The sequence below is a fragment of the Saccopteryx bilineata genome, chromosome 1 (assembly GCF_036850765.1).
Source record: "Saccopteryx bilineata isolate mSacBil1 chromosome 1, mSacBil1_pri_phased_curated, whole genome shotgun sequence".
NCBI classification, from domain to species: Eukaryota; Metazoa; Chordata; class Mammalia; order Chiroptera; family Emballonuridae; genus Saccopteryx; species Saccopteryx bilineata.
This window is the reverse complement of record NC_089490.1, coordinates 241,129,849-241,146,025: the sequence shown is the minus strand read 5'-3', so window position 1 is coordinate 241,146,025 and position 16,177 is coordinate 241,129,849. Positions and strand designations below refer to the sequence as shown.

Sequence of the window (16,177 nt, the reverse complement as noted above, 5' to 3'; positions counted from 1 at the left end):
CTCCTCTGACCCTAACGAGATGGCTGATAGAAGGGCCGGGTGAGACAGAACAACTGTGTTGAGTGCTGACTTAGCTCAAGGGGACCCCATAGAATGTCCTGGGTTGTAGCTGCTCCTTCCTGTTGATGCACTCACTGATCTGGAGCATGGAAGGCCCCTGAGAGCACAGCGAGGACGGGGGAGAGGCTCACTGAGGAGAGCCTGAGGGCTGTACTGGCATTGAGAATTAATTGTACTGTCATTGTGACACCAGTGTGGCACCTGCTCCTGAGGGCGGGGATACATGTACTGGAGGAAGGTGGGTGTTCGCATGGTTCCAGAAGTGTGTGGGCCAGAGGATAAGCAGAAATGACTGCACAGAAGCTCTGTAGTATCCCTTTTTCATGGGTTTTGCTGAAAGAAGAATGGAGGCATCTCCCCACTCCCTGTTGCTGATTGGCTGATTTGGAGTGTAGTCATGTCTGTCACATCTTTCCTTTTCAGCTTCCTCTGACAGCACTAACATAAGGTAGGTTGTCCTGTAGGACAAGAGGGAGGAGGTAATGGCGAGCGTTAGGACGCAATATTTTTCAGCATTGATGGGGCCTCGTCTGGTTTCTCTTGATGATGTTGATCAGCCTCTCACTAGTGTTAGTTGTAAGCAAACTGGAGGCTACAACAGAGTTTGCTCTTGTCCCACCCAGAATGAGTGCTGTCGCGGGAAGCGAGACGGAATTGGCAGCCTGGAGAGGAAGCTGAAGAGACGCCCAGAGAGAACAGGCTTCGCCAGCGAGCGATGGGGTCGCTTGAGGAAAGTGCGGGCACCCAGGGAGAAGAAGATGAAACTGAGCCACCCCAGGGACACAGACACTTTCCAGTTAGAGAGAGAGCGTAGCTGTGAATTAGTCCGCTCTGCCGACACACATTCCCTGCCCTCAGACACTTCCTATTCCGAGCAGGAGGACTCTGAGGATGAAGATGCCATCTGCCCAGCTGGGAGCTGCCTGCAGCCAGAAGGAGACGAGGTCAGTGAGGTTTGGGCCTTAGAGGACGAGCTTTCCCTTCACTCCGAAACCCCGTGAGCAGCCCTCACCTCGCGGGGTCTTTTTCTGCTGCTTACCTGCTCTGAGTTGATCTGAATGGTTGCTCAGCCTCCCCCACTGGTCTCTCTGCTCTTACCATCGTCCTGGGCCTTCTCCCTTTTCTCGAAGAAACTCTTCTCTTCCCTTGTTCCTTTTCCTGCTCCTCCAGCTGTCACCGTCCCGGCGCTCAGAAGGTGGGAGGGATGCTGATGTACGCCCTTTGCTTACTTGTCACAGGGCAGCACTGTCTCACCCCAAAGCAGTCACGACTTGAAGAATGGCTCTGACTCAGTTGCTTTGGCTGTCATGCCAGAGGTCCCAGTGATGGGACGGTGGCCATTGCTGGCAAACGGCCTGACTGTTCTGAGGCTGGCCTGCCCAGATGTGAATCCCCATTCTCCTCTGAAAATCCCGTCTCCCTGCTCTTTGTAACCAGGTGGACTGGGTCCAGTGTGATGGCAGCTGCAACCAGTGGTTCCATCAGGTCTGTGTTGGTGTCTCTCCAGAGATGGCAGAGAAGGAAGACTACGTCTGTGTGCGCTGTACTGGGAAGGACGCACCAAGCCGAAAATAAACCCAAAACACCCCACTTACTGTCATTCAGGACTCCAACCAAGATTGCTTCAGTTTCTCAGCAAAGCTACAGGACTGGCATCCAGACCAGCCTGTAAACGGTGCTATTTCTATTCCTTATGGATCATTTTTCCAGAACTCTTTGAAAAAAACAAAAAACAACTAAAAAATTTTTTGACACCTTTTGTATTTTTTTCCTTAAGAGCTGTTTGTGGTTGTTGAGGTTTGCAATGCTGACTGTTTGCAGGGTTCCCACCCATTTGGAAGGCATTGGAGCTCGCACCTTTTCCTGCACAGCATCAGAATCTGGCCTGTCAGATTATGGGCCACGAGTCCAATTCAGTTTCAGTGCCCAGAGGGCACCCGAAATTCCAGTAAATCCTCATTGGAGGAGTTTCTCTCTTGTTTACTGTTACCATATTGGGGAACTTAAGTTTTTCACTATTGGGGTTTTGTTTGTTTATCTACTTTTCTTTTCCTCATAGACTAGGTTTATTTAAGCAATAACTTCTGTGTTGGTTTCAGTGGCTGGAATTAAAACAAAACAAATTAAACAGTGTGTCGGTGCTTCAGCCTCTGGCTGGTGTGCAGAACGATATGTCTGGTGTCTAGGGTCACTGCTGAGGTAGTGATGGAGAAAAGACGCTCTTGTGACTGCTAGCCGCAGCTGTCGATTGGCTTTCTCCCTCCCTCCCTTTCTCTCCTATTTTTTTTTTGGTAGCTTGTATGAAACATTGCAGTTTATATTGTGAATAAATCCTTGGTCCAACTAGAACAGTAAATGCTGGTTATTGAGCGCCCCCAGATGGCAGCCCTTCCTCACTCTGCCAGCCCAGCTGCAGCAGCTGTGCATGTGGCCTGCACACGCTAGGGGGCTGTTCTATTATAGATCCTGCCCCACTCGGTGTGCCATAGGCTCCAGTCCCCACTAGTAAGGATCTCCCACCATCTCATCCAAAATCTTCAAGGAATAGAACCTGTCTTTAAAGCCATGCTTCTCAGAATGTGGGCAAATCATTTCCAGCCTCAAATTAGTTGTCCTTGTAGAAATGACATTTTCATTACATTTGAGTTGACAGGGAAACTTGGTTTAGGATGCAATGTCAGAAGGAAATAAGGGCTTGGAAAGCTGGGTTGAAGGAAGCTGGGGAGCACCTGAGCTCTGCCTTCCGGTTCCCTTCCTGTCTCGTCCTGCTATGGCTGCCCTTAACTGACTGCCTGTGGGCAGCCCATAGTCTTCCCTCCTTTTCTCTTTTGTTCACCGTGGGGAAGACATTCTGGTGAACACAACAGGCCCTGGCTTGCTTTTTATTCTTCTGTTTCTAATGGTTGTTTTCCCCACATTCTATAGCCATAAACCTGAGGATGGGTAGAACCAATGGGTCTTTATAAAACAAAACAATACAGCAGTTTGTGATGTAGCAGAGGGTTAAATGTAATAATTCCTTTTATGCAATTGACATAATTAAATCTCTTTAAGAAGGACTCCTAGTTGTCTGCACTTTTCCCACAGTTGTGTTTCTCCTTGTCTGGAGGGGGTCCTGGGTCCGACAGAGGAGAATCTCCAGAGTACAATCTGGAATAATGGTGGTTTGGCATTCTAAATGTCCCAATTCTTGGAGTCCCTGACATTGGGACAGTATACCACCTGTCTGTTCATTGAGAAAGTAAGCTAGAATGAAGGCTTTACCTTCAGAGAGCTTTTGCCCATTTGGTGTGTACCTCCCTGCTCCACCAACTGTTCTTCCTCACCTGTTGTCATATACAGTCCCTAACAGTAGTGTCTGTGGTGAGGTGGAGTCTGCCTTGCTGAATGAGGGGAAGGCAGGAGAGTGTATTCAGACCTTCCCCTTCCCAGATGCAAGCCACTGATCTTTTTATGATGATGCTGAAGTTAACAGCATCAGCTGCTCGGAGTTACAGCTAGTAAGTGACAAGGCGTGGGCAGTGTGTCCCAGTTTCTAGCTCTACACTGATACTCCAGGTGAGCACAGTGTTTACCTTCCAATCGATACCTCTGTCTTGTACACGGAATGACAACAGGGTGATGTTATCTAAAAACCGTGTATGGAGTGTTCACTGAAGCCAGGCTGCGTCCTAGAGAAACACCTGAGCGTGCGGAACGAAGATGAAACACTCAGCCCGACAGGAGGGAGAGGACTGTTAGAACGGACCTGAGTTAGGGTCAGTGTGCACAGACAGACTGGTGGATGAGTGCCCCCTGCTCTTCTAGGTCAGACTCAGGTCTTCTCCAGCCTACAGAGAGCACCGCGCAGATGAGCTGTGTGGGAGGCCAGCTGCTCTATGGCTGGGCCCAGCTTCCCAGGTGGGAGGGAGGTGGCGCTCCTTTTCTGTCTCAAGGTTAACCTAAAGCCAGAGCTGCTGCTGCAATGGGGTGCAAGTGGGGAGGAGCCTGGGTCTCCCCGCTCACTGTGCCACACAGAGTATTGAACAACACCACATGAAGGTGTTGAGGTTTTGGCAGAGGTATCTGAGATGCCACCATAAAAAGCATGCGGCCCCCTTTGGTTTTTGTGTGACATAAGCCTGAGAGCAGAGTTGATGCCTACCCAGGAGGGTGGGCTTGGTATCATCCCACCTGTTGTGCTCGGAAGGCCCTTTTGTAATGGGTTTCTGCCTCTCTCTGATTTAGAGTCTCTGGGTATTTGCATTCTGCTTGGCTTAGGCATTGATTAGTAGGTAGTGCTCATAGGTGTTTTTCTGGGCTTGGTCCTGCCAGATTCCTGCAATTTGGCTGATGAATGGATTATAGGTGCTGTATCCCTCCCTGTAACAATGACTTCAAGAGGCATTGCCTGTTGTATCAGTAACTGCTAGTCTGTGCTCAACATCAGCCCATATTAAAATGGTCTTTATCACATAACAATGCAGAAATCCCTTCCCATGGAACTGTCTGTTGGGAAGAAGAACAGAGGACAACAGTGAAGATCCCAGTGTCTGTTCAGCTCTACTGGAGAGCCCTGGTTGAGCACCAGCAAGGTGGCCTGACAGCTTTGCCCACTCTCTGGTCTTTCCTGAGGCTCTTTTTAAGCCTCTCAGCTTCCTCTGAGAGCTTCAGTGTGGAAGTTGTCACAGAAATGTACGGAAAAGGGGCTTACATAAAGTAAAACTTGTAAATACATTTTCAAAGCTTAAAGAATCAATTTGTAAAGAGTGTATCTCATGTCTTCCAAGTTTATGTAACAGATTTTTGTGTTTCAAAATTGCTTAAGGAGGAGTACATGTTTACATTTTTATCAGTAGAAATGGAACATTTAAGCCTGCCAACAACAGAACAGATCAACCAGCTCCTGCCCGGTTTTGGGTTCATTGTTCAAGAATGAAGGGCTGGGGCCCGGTGAGTTTAGTTGTGTCTTTTATTTTCAGGGTAACCTGCTGCATTGTGACAGAGGAATGGACTTAGGAGGTCATTTGATCTATTCCAGGTGAGTGGAAGCCAAGCGCCTATTCTTTCTCTTGCCCCTTGGATGGGAAATAGAGAAATTTTAAAAATTGCCTTTCTGGGGAAACAAAAGTTACTTGCTCTATTTAAAGTAAGTGCCCAAAACTCCCTCTCTAAGAAAATTGAGCTCCTGGCAAACATTCCTCGTTGGAAGCGTGGACTCAGTCTGCCCTTGCCAGTACTTTTCCATAAATGTAGCAGGAACACAGACAAAAGAAAGCCTCTTTGCGTAGAATTGGTACAGGTAGATTGACAGAGATGAAAAATACACATTTAATGTAACCTACATGAATGTATGTTCATGCAGTAAACTCTAAAATTGAGGAAGATTGGAGATCAGAGCCTTCATTCTCAGTAAAAGTGCACACCAGTTTAATGCAGGTTTTCAGCTTGGGTTTCCTTTGAAATGGATAAAAAATTTAGACATTGTGAAGAAACTTAATTATTTTACTGTTTAACTAGTTACTAGTTTTCTCTAATCCTTTGTAAGAGTTTCATTTGTACCTGATTTAACCACAGATTTTATAAGCAATTCAATCTAGTTTTGTTTTTTTTGTTTTGTTCCCCCCCCCCCCGAAGCTGGAAACGGGGAGAGACAGTCAGACAGACTCCCACATGCGCCCGACTGGGATCCACCCCGCACGCCCACCAGGGGCGACGCTCTGCCCACCAGGGGGCAATGCTTTGCCCCTCCAGGCATCGCTCTGTTGCACTCCAGCGCCTGGGGCAGAGGCCAAGGAGCCATCCCCAGCACCCGGGCTGTCTTTGCTCCAATGGAGCCTTGGCTGCGGGAGGGGAAGAGAGAGACAGAGAGGAAGGGGGGGGGGGTGGAGAAGCAAATGGGCACTTCTCCTGTGTACCCTGGCCGGGAATCGAACCCGGGTCCCCCGCACACCAGGCCGATGCTCTCAACCTAGTTTTTATTTGAAGTCTTCACACTTAAGTTCATTGGTTTATGTAATTAAGGCAATCACTGTAACAGATGGACTGTTACACAGTGAGAGACAAGTGCCACTCAGCAGGTGAGCTGGGGACAGAATTCAGGTGCTGAGCAGGCCCAGGCTGAGGGTGTGTTCCTCAGGAGGAATGTGGAGTTGGTTAGGAGGGTGTCTACTCTTTGAAGCCCTTGGTCCAGAGCTGGCAAGTCTGTTAAAGATGCTCAAGGCTTGTGGAGCTGTCTGGATCCACTGGCCATTTATGGCACACTTATGATTTTGTTCTTTTAATGCTAAGTGGTGACCTGTCATAGTCACTGCTCCTTAGGGTGCCCTTCATGATACATAGGTAGTATCCAGAGATGAACAGTCTAAGGAGAGGTGGATGTTGGAATCAGATGAGACTGACCTGGGCCTGTACCTTGTTCTAGGAAAGTACTTATCTCAGTGGGCTTCGCTGGTTCCTTTGAGGGCTCTACAGGTCTTGAACTGAGCTCATGGGCTCTAGCACCGGTGAACCTGCTTTATGCCTCTGTCCCTGCCCTTACCTTCCTTTTGTTCCCAGACATAGAGTGAGAGCTACAGCCACCAATAGGTCATCTGCTTTTTTGTGGCCTAGGTTGTGAGGTGCCTGTGATTTCTAGAGATGTCTTAAAATCCAGCAGCCATCTTAACCTTGAAGTAGCCTTGGTTGTATGGGGGGTATGCCTTAAGTATCTTTTTCCTTATAAATACTGAGAACAGATGGCCAGCGCCTGTGTTCCATGGTCGTGCTGGCCTAACCAGGTACCACTGTGCATCCTCAGTTAGGCAATTTCATAAGAGGAGGCAAGACCTGGGCACAGGTCTCAGCCTTGTCACGCCCTGGAAGATTATCTAGTAGAGGTCATGGTGGGCACAAGTGCCCAGCCTGGTCTTATATTATTTCCGTCCCACTCCACTGCCCCCTCCCCCCAAAAAAAGAGATTCCTAAGGCACGAAAGTGAACACTTTAGAGTGGCAGCTGTGCGGATTTCCCTGGAACCCTGCGGGGCCACGCCTGAAGGCAGCTCTGACTGCCACTCCAGGCTTGGCCACCAGAGGGCGCCATGGATCTCCCTGCAGTGATGGGGCGTTTGTCCTGCTTAGATGGGCTGTTTAGAGACAAACATTAAAAGTGAGTTTAGGCAACCTTCAGTGTTTTTAGGAATTACAGGCTCCATCCCTTACTCATGCACCACCTTCCCCAACTTTGATCTTTAAATACATTTTTGGGAACAGCAGAGATTAGGGACAAAGGCTCCCTGGGTACAGGGGAAGGCTGGCCCTAATCAGAGAACAGGTGTGCTGCCTGGACACTTGTTAGTTGCTTCCCTGAGAGCCTTTTCATTGGAGAAGGGGCCAGGACAGGGCCTGCAAGAGGCTGGCTTGAGTTCTCATGGAAGCGGACACGGGAGTCTATAGACTGAGCGGGAGGAAGAGATGTGGTGTTTGGGGGGATATGCATAGAACATTGGAGGCCTGTAGCTGGTGGCTGAGCCACACCGCAAGCCTGTGGGTCCTGTTAACACAGGCCATGTGTTTTCCTCTGCACTGTGACGTCTGGCACATCATTGTGTTCTCAGGTGTCCATAGCTAAGAGTCAGTCATTGCTTTTTCTTAGGCTCTACGTGTCGTGTAATCCTTCAAACACATACGTGGTCATCTCTCTCTATGAGTGTGGGTGGGTGGTAGGAATTTTTTTTTTCTTTATTCATTTTTAGAGAGGAGAGAGCGAAGGAGAGAGAGACAGAGAGAGAGAAGGGGGGGAGGAGCTGGAAGCATCAACTCCCATATGTGCCTTGACCAGGCAAGCCCAGGGTTTCGAACTGGCGACCTCAGCATTTCCAGGTCGATGCGTTATCCACTGCGCCAGGGTGGTAGGAATTTTGATGCAAATTTGTGCCCATGTTGGCTTTAGAGTTCGTACCTGATTTAGAATTTGAAATATGGAGCATGTCAGTGTTTGGCATGCTTCATGTCAGCCAGATACTTTGAGGGCAGGAATCCTGAAGGGACACTTGTGCCCAGGGCTACAGCATTTTTGCCCAGGAAGAGTGGCCTGTTTTGCAGTCTGAAGTAATGGCTGTCACATTTATGGTGCTTCCTATATTTGTCCCTAATACGCTGAAACCATGGGGTTAGGTGTGCTCGAACACTGGAGAAAGGAGTGGGTGTTTTTAGGCCCTGCAGGACAGGACAGCGGAACTTCTAACAAGAACAGAAGGGGGCAGCAGAGGACCAGGAATGGGCTGCATTCCTCCCAGATTCCTGGGCTGGGACGAGCTGGTCAGCCCACTGGAGGGGAGGCCGTGGTGGGCTTAAAGACACCCAAAGTCTCTTCATTCCAAACTTTTGCAACCTCAAACCCCTTAGAAAGTGCAGTACTTCATCTGACTGGCTGTTTAGGAGACGACTGAGTTGTAAGATTTAAGGCTGAAGAGGCTATGTGTTGAAGCAGAGCAAGTTCCTGGGCTGCCAGGGAGCCCAGTTACATACTTGCCCAGCATGTTGAGCACCCCCATACCTGCAGCCTCACACGACGTCTGGAACATGGGCACCATACCTGGGGAGCATGTGCTAAGGCCGCAGCGCAGTGCCTGGGGCAGCATCTGGCTGAGGCAGTCAGTCCCTTTGAACTCTCCACAGCCAGGCCATTGGCTAAGTATGGGGAGGCTGCAGCCATTCTGTGGTGTCTGGACTTTCTTGGAAAAGTTGCTGTGCCCGTGGGCAAGTGAGAAAGACCATCACACACTTGCTAGCCGGCTACTGAGTGTGTACTATCGGGCACTATGCTAGGCACTCCTTACTTTGGGGGATCTCCCTGTTTCCCTATGGACTAACTAGCTGAGAATTGAATCTAGTCATTTGGGCTTCAGAAGCCAAACTGGTAAGCATCATACAGGTGGCCTCTGACAAGCCAGCAGGGGAGGGACCTTCCAGGACCTCTACCCAACTCCTGATGTAGTTTTTCTGAAACAAAATTGATGAAGCACTGCATATGCTTAGATTCCTCGGTTCCCATCACATCCTGAAGAAGCTGCAAGCAGCCCGGTCTGCAGCTCCCATCCTGTTCTCGATTTTGCCTGGGTCACTCACTATAAATCCACCCTGCACCAGGGCCCTTGAGCTAATTTCATTGCTCTACGCGTGATTATGTGGATACCTCGTGTTGAAACCCTGCTTAGTGTTTATAAACATCAAACTACTTCACCTTTGCAATACCTTGAGGTGTTATGAAATATATCAACAGATAAAGAAGTTGGGACTTTGGAGGGTTAAGGAACATGCCCAAGGTCACAGGTATCTGACACCAAGCCCAGGATCTAAAGGGAGAGCACTGCCTCCCTTAACCTGCTGTTGTCTCTGCCTGGGGGTGGCTAGCAGGTTGTTCCCAGCCCTCCTACCAGGTTGAGTTGGTGCTCTCTCAGGTCCCTCTGCACCACATTTCCTTGTGGTGACTGGTTGCTTCCAGGTCTGTTTCCAGGTATGCCACCTGGCAGGCAATACCCCAGGAGGTGGTGGAATCTCATCAATGGGGTAGATGGTGGCTACATGAATAGATCTGACGTTTAAGAGCTTTTGCACCCACGGGCCAGATAAGTGCAGATGGCCCTGGGTGCCTGCACCATGAGTGTAACAGCCCTCTACCCTCACCTCTGGTGCTTGCCTTCCACAGCTGGGCACATCAGGGGCAGTTCTGTGATAGGACCTCCCATCTGTGGAGGGTTTTAATGGATGCAGGGATATTTAAAGGCCCAGGGTTAATTATCAGGAAGTGTTTCAACTGACTTGATTCCATCTCCTCAATGATGGGTAGCTCCACAGCCACGTCCTGGAAAGAAGATGTCCACCCTGGTCTATTTGCTTCTCTGAGCCCACATGCTTCATGCTCCAAAAGCAAGCCTCTCCCTGTATATGGCTGCCTGCTCACTTCACTCTGAGTCAACAAAAGGGGAAAGTGGCTGAGGAAGGGGGCTGTTTGACCCTGGACAGATTAATCCAGAAGCACCCTCTCTACCAGAAGAGCGACTCACCTGGGGCCTGAGACTGTGTGACAGGTGCTTCCTTAGGAAGAGGGATACTCTGCTCTGGAGTTTGAAGTTACAATTCTCTTTGAATCTGAGAAAGAAAGAAAACATTCTCTCGTTGAGACAAGTTAAGGGATAGAAGAGTGAAAAGATGAAGACCCCACTAGTGACTAGTCCTGAAATCTGGTAGAATTCTGAGATTGTTATTTAGTTGTGACAGTGAAGTTCTGTGTACCAGATACAGCCCTGAAGTCTTCTCAGTGCCCCCCCCCCCGTTCTGCTGTATTTAAGTTTCATTTGAACTCAGCTTTCTAAATGGCTTTTATTCTGTTGTTTATTGCACAGGGAATAAATATAGTCCACTTCATCAGCTTCCTTGTAGTGTTGGCTTTCACTGGCATTTGGGACCAGGGTATTTCTTTTTAAGTTGAGTTTTGGAGAGGAAGGGGGGGAGAGAGACGGGATCATTGATCTGTTTCTGTATGTCCCTTGACTGGGGATTGAACCGGCAAACAAAAAACTGGCATTTTTTTTCTTCATTTTTTTTTTAGGTAAGAGGAGGGGAGATAGGCAGACTCCTGCATACGCCCTGACCGGGATCCACCTGGCAACCCCGTCTGGGGCTAATGCTTGAGTATCGAGCTATTTTAGCTCCTAAGGTTAATGCACTTGGACCAACCAAGCTATCCTTAGCACCTGGGGCCAATGCTTGAACCAATAGAACCACTAGCTGCAGGAGGGGAAGAGGGAGAGAGGTTGTGGGGGAGAAGCAGATGATCATTTCCCCTCTGTGCCCTGATCAGGAATCAAACCCTGGACGTCCATATGCGGGGCTGACACTATCCACTGAGCCACTGGACAGGGCCAAAAATAAATAAATAAGGCCTTTTTATTCAATATATAAAAGTTAAATGAACTTTAGTATGAAATATATTAATTAAAATTTAAAATACATGTAAGCTTGGTATGTCCACAAAATCAGATTAGAAAAAGAAAACCAAGACCTTTAGTGACAAGAATTGTATGTAAGACTCAGAAAGCAGGTGTTATCAGGAAGAGTGACAGGACTGTGTGGGGGCAAGAGCCTGGGGTCACAGCCGGAGAAGTCCTTCAGTGTTGGGGTGGTGGAGAGAGCAGGGAACTGGAGCTGTCCAGTGCCTGCAGTGTGGACACACTGCTGGGCTCAGGACAACCAACACTGGAGAGCATGAGGACAAAGACCTCACCAGAACAAGGGAAACAGTAAATGCAAGTGTTAGGCAGTGCAGATGCTGCAGACCTGGAGAGGGTGCCCAGAATCTCATTTAAGCAGGAAATCCATGTGGTAGGGAGGGTGCAGGGACTTTCACCCCAGGGAGAGCCCAGAAGATGTGGCAGTCCCCTGCTGTTCCCTAGCCAGGGAAACCCAGTAGAAAGTGAGGACACAGTTGAGAGGTTACAGACTCTCTCCTTGGAGAGTTCTCAGAATTGGGCAGGCAGCCCTCCCTCATTTTGATGGTTCAGAAGGATAGCTTACAGGGATGCAGTGCTGGCCACCTGAGACCACCAGAGGCTCCCCTTTTGCAAAAGACAGTTTGAAAGGCTGGGTGTGGAGTCTTTTCCATCCTTCCTTTCTCTGATTGCGGGAATAAGGGAATAAGCATGAGGGGTGCCCAGCTCTGATTAGGTTTCTAACCCAGACCCGCTGGCCCTGATGAATTAAAAGAACATTGAGCCTGTAGCCAGGGACACCACAGGTTTCATTTAACCAGATTGATTACAGCACTGACTCGCCTGGAAAGGAAGGCCGCCTTCCTCTGCCCTTAGGTTCCCAGGTGAGCTGGGAAGTTGGGCAGCAGATTGGCACAAGGCTGCAGTTGGAATGGGGGGCAGTGAGTTGGCTAGTTAGCTTGGCTGGGCTCTGTGCCAGGAGGCTGCAGCCCTCTTTCTGGCCCTGTGTCCTGCAGATTTATTGTCTGTGGGAAGCAGGGAAGAGAGGGTACAGTGGCCCCTCTGGTCAAGCAAGAGGCCTGGGATGCACCTGGCTAAGGGTGGGGCACAGCGTGCTGTGTAAGTCTTGCTGACAGACTGGACTCCCCTCTCCCTCCCTCCTTTGCTCTTGCTGAGGCTGCTCTGTGGTGAGTGGGGCTCACTTCTGTGCCTCAGGCTGTGGGCACAGACATCTAATGTAGGACTCCCCAGGGGTCTTCCTTTGCCTTTTCCTGACAGCCAGGGAGGCGGCAGCCACTGCCCTGTGCTCTAAGGCAAGCCTGATGGGATGGCTTCCAGGTTCCACCTGGCATTACTGGCAAGGTGATGTGGAAAACACCCTCCACTGCTCCTCTCCCCAGAATGGGGTCTCTGCAGCATTCGTGAGGGAGGCAGGGGCTGCCTGCTATTGCAAGGGTCAGCTCCCAGAGTTCAAGTGGGCTCCAGTTGTGTTGCAGGGAAGGGCTCCATGTTGTGTGTGCAGCCCCACTTCTCTCCAGACTCCTCCCCAGAGCCACACCGCACCCTCACTGCAGACTGCCCAAAATACCCACTTTAAAGGGACGGTGTCAGCATTAAGAAACTAGCATGTGTGGAAAACCCTGGTATTTAACAAATGGTAGTTTCCTCTGTTCCTCCTCAACCTCCCAGTTCCTCTTCTCCCCGCCCTCGTTCTCAAGTGCCCCAAGCACCTTTAACTTCTCCCTAGGATCCTCCTCCTCCTCACCAACCCTTGTGGCTCAGCAGCTCCTACCCTCCAGGTGACAACTGTAGGTGGAAGTGTTCTATGAGGCGGAGGGGCTCCTGCTCTTGTAGCCTTAGTGGTATATTGAGGCCGCTTCGCCCTGACCTTCAGCAGGAGGCAGGGGCGCAGGGAGTGGGTGGGCCGCGCAGAAGGCGGGCCAGTGCCGCAGGGTGGGTCCAGGCCTTCGCGCTCCCTTCTCCTCCTCCTCCTCCTCCTCCTCCTCCTTTCCCTGCCCTTCCCACCTCCCCTTCCCGCCCCGCCCCGCGCCGCAGCGCGCACTGCCGGTCCCTTCATCCTCCCTCCCTCCCTTCTTCCCCCGGCTCCGCGGGCGCACAGCGCTCAGCAAGTCTGCGGCAGAGCCTCTTGGCCGAGTTGGGGCCGGACCGGCGCGGGGACTGGGGCGGGGGCAGTGCCACCCCGCGTCCTCGCCGCCGCTCACTTCACCCTTGCGTGGGGCCCGGGTCTCCTGCTGCTTCGGCCGCTCCGGGTAAGTCCGCACCACGCCGCTGAGGTACCCTGGACCCCCAAAGTTTCTCCTCCCGGCGCGGAGTGGGGCCCGGCTTGGGGAATGGGTGGCTGGGAAGTTGTCGCCGAGGGGAGTTTGGACGCATCTGGACGAAAGGCTCGTTCTGGGGACCCTTCTTTGCAGATTCGGGACAGACGCGGGTGGGGGGGTCTCCTCCGGGTCCGGGATGCGCCGCCGAGCAGGACGCCTCCGGATTCTCTGCCCCCGCCTCAAACTTGGGGACCTCGGCCCCATCGTTGTGGAAGGGCAGGGGGCGTCCATTAGCCCCGGGGAGGCAGAAGCTGTGGCTCCAGAGCAGTGGGGGACAGATAACAGGTCGAGAGTCACTGGGACAGGGACACGGGGAGGATGGCGGCCCCTCACTACTCTGCAAATCTCATGACTCAGCAGGACTGGCGAGTCCTGGCAGCTCCAGCTGCCTCCCCAAGGTGCGCTCCTCACCCCAGAGAACAGGCACCCACCCCTCCTGGACTCCTTCACTGACCTTCCCCATGTGGGGCCCCTCCCCCTGTGCCACCCTCTCCACCCCCCAGTTTCTCAGGGCACAGGGTTTTTTGTTGTTTTTGTGGGGTTTTTTTAAAACTAAAAACACATGGTTTATCCTCCCAACCCTTTTACCCCATTTTTCCCAGCCCCCTTATTCTCCCCCTTTTCATTCCCACGTTCTGCAGGTGCCTCCAGGACACCCCCAGCCCTTGTGTGTGGGGGTGTCTCCTCTGCAGCATCCTCCCCATCAGGAGAGAAGTGAGTGCTGTCTGTACCAGCAGGAAGAAGGGAGGGGAGGGCAGAGGCCCACCGGCATGAGGATGGGGAAGTCCTCAACATCTGATCTGGGTACCCAGAAAGACAGGAAAGTCGGCTGTGGTCCTGCCAGGAGACAAAGGTGCCCCCACACACACTGCTGCCCTGAAAGGGGGTTTCCATGTGTGGTACAATCTGTTCTAACCCTGACCATCCAGATCTGGTAACTTGGGCACTTCATATCAGAGGGGGTGACCATGAGGGGCAGGGCAGCCCTTCTAGCCATCTCCCCCATGAGGCTTCTAGAAACATCTCTGTGACCACCAGAGGAGCTGCAAAGAAGAGCCATGCCCAGTGCCCCTAAGGCCAGGCCAGAGGGCCAGGTGTGAGGGGCAGGGCAGCTCTGATGCAGTGGGACGTGCCTGGCCTGTGTCCTAGTGAGCAGTGGCCTGGCGGGCACTGCAAGCTGCAGCCTGTATCAGAGCCCTGGGGGTGAGTCAGCATCAGGGGTCCATACAGGCACACTGCAGCAAGGCAGGACATCAGCCCAAATCTTCTCCGTGTGCCCCTGGGGGATGACCAGGGCTAGCTGAACCCTCATTCCTGGCCTCTGCCCTCCAGGTGGCCTGCCTCTGCCCTGCCAGGCTCTTAGACAGATCTCTGGTTTTGTCCTCTGGGAAGCCCCTTGCTGCTTGGCTCTTCTGGGAACCTCTCAGGCTTGATCCCTAACTCCACCCCTTTCTATCTTGCCCGAGAAAGAGCTGGGGGCATCTGGAAAGCTGAGGGAGGAGGTGGAAGAGTGCTACACTTCCGGCCTCACATAGACCTGGTCCTCTGTCCCCAGGAGGACGAGCACAGGCTGCTGTGTTGTGGGTCAGCTTTGTTCAGCAATCCAGGAGTTTTTTCCAGGCAACTTGATCTTGGGGGGTGGGAATTATGCAAACATAATTCTCACTTTTTCAGTTTTGTGGCCTGAATGACCTGATACCCACAGAACAGGACCCAGGCAAGGCTGGGTGTCGGTGTTTGTGAGCACTGCTCTTTCCACACAGAAAACTGGCAGCTGGCTCATCTCTTGACTGGCATTGGCCTTCCTCCTAGACAAGGCATGTGTGAGTTGAAGACATGTCAGGGACCGGGAGGCCCTTTCTGGAGCTGGGTCTGGGCATTTTGGCCTCCCTCTCAGGAGCTTTCTGGCAAGTTCGACAGGGCTGTCCTTGGTACTGCAGAGACCTGGGCTGGGTGGGCTTTGAGGGTGGCTGGAGGAGCCTCTTTCATGGCCTCCTCAAGCCAGTATTCACCAGCCCCAGGCATGCCTGGCAGGAGTAGAGTGGCCCTTCTTTCCTTCCCTGGATTTTGTCCTCTCATGGTGGGGTCTCCTCTCTTCCACAAGGAGCCTGTGAAGCCGCTTGGAGGGTAAAGGGGCAGCAGATGGCCTGGAGCGAGTGTGGGAAGGTTGGTGAGCATGAGGAAGAGGAGGGGGCTCCCTGGGCTGGGGGAATAGCTTGTCACCTCCCTGGACAGAGTGACCTCAGTCGAGGCTGTGGGTGAGCAAAAACACTTTTCTAGTCACTTTGGAATTTGGTATTTGGACTTTCCTGACCCAGGTTCTGGCTGAAGCTGGGTTTCCTTTTCCTGAGCCAGATAACACAGAAGCCCATGGTGACAAGGATGCTCAAGAACTGGAGTGACAGACTAGAGGAAACAGCAGAGGTGTTTGGTCAGTGTGGGTAGCCCGGAGCTCTACAGGCCTGGGTTCAAGTCTCCAGGCCACCAGTTACAAAGTGCATAACTTTATTAATTCAACAGTATTTCTTGGTGAACACCTGCTATGTGCCGGGCCTGTCCTAGTCACTGTGTATTATAGCAGTGAACACAACAGACAGAAATCCCAGCCATGTGGCTCTGTATTTCGGCAGGCGTAGGCAAGTTCCTTAGCCACTCTCAACAGTTTCTGCATTCATTCAGCCACTAGTGTTTGGGTCTGTGTGGGCCAGAACAGTGGAGATCAGCGAGGACAGAACAGGCCTGGTCCTTGCCCTAATGGCACTTACGATCTAGTGAGTTAGAATTGAACAGGTAACTGCATAGACTTCTCGTAACTGTGACAGGTGTT

At 51.5% G+C, this 16,177-nt stretch overlaps 2 protein-coding genes across 3 annotated transcripts in view; both read left to right on the top strand.

Moving 5' to 3' along the window:
* The window catches only part of KDM5B (lysine demethylase 5B), a 71,097-nt gene extending 68,909 nt beyond the window's left edge, over positions 1–2,188 (top strand). The window contains exons 26-27 of the mRNA XM_066239520.1: positions 684–1,004; positions 1,498–2,188. Of these exons, the coding sequence (XP_066095617.1) occupies positions 684–1,004; positions 1,498–1,635 (459 nt within the window). The 3' untranslated portion in view covers positions 1,636–2,188. The remainder of the gene's footprint in view (positions 1–683; positions 1,005–1,497) is intronic.
* Positions 2,189–12,177: 9,989 nt separating this feature from the next.
* The window catches only part of SYT2 (synaptotagmin 2), a 61,957-nt gene continuing 57,957 nt past the window's right edge, over positions 12,178–16,177 (top strand). The window contains exon 1 of one of the 2 annotated variants that reach the window (XM_066239517.1): positions 12,178–12,198. The gene's annotated coding sequence lies outside the window, so the exon portion shown is untranslated. Of the gene's footprint in view, positions 12,199–13,125; positions 13,282–16,177 lie in introns of those variants that run through there. The other variant, XM_066239512.1, reaches the window with a different exon arrangement.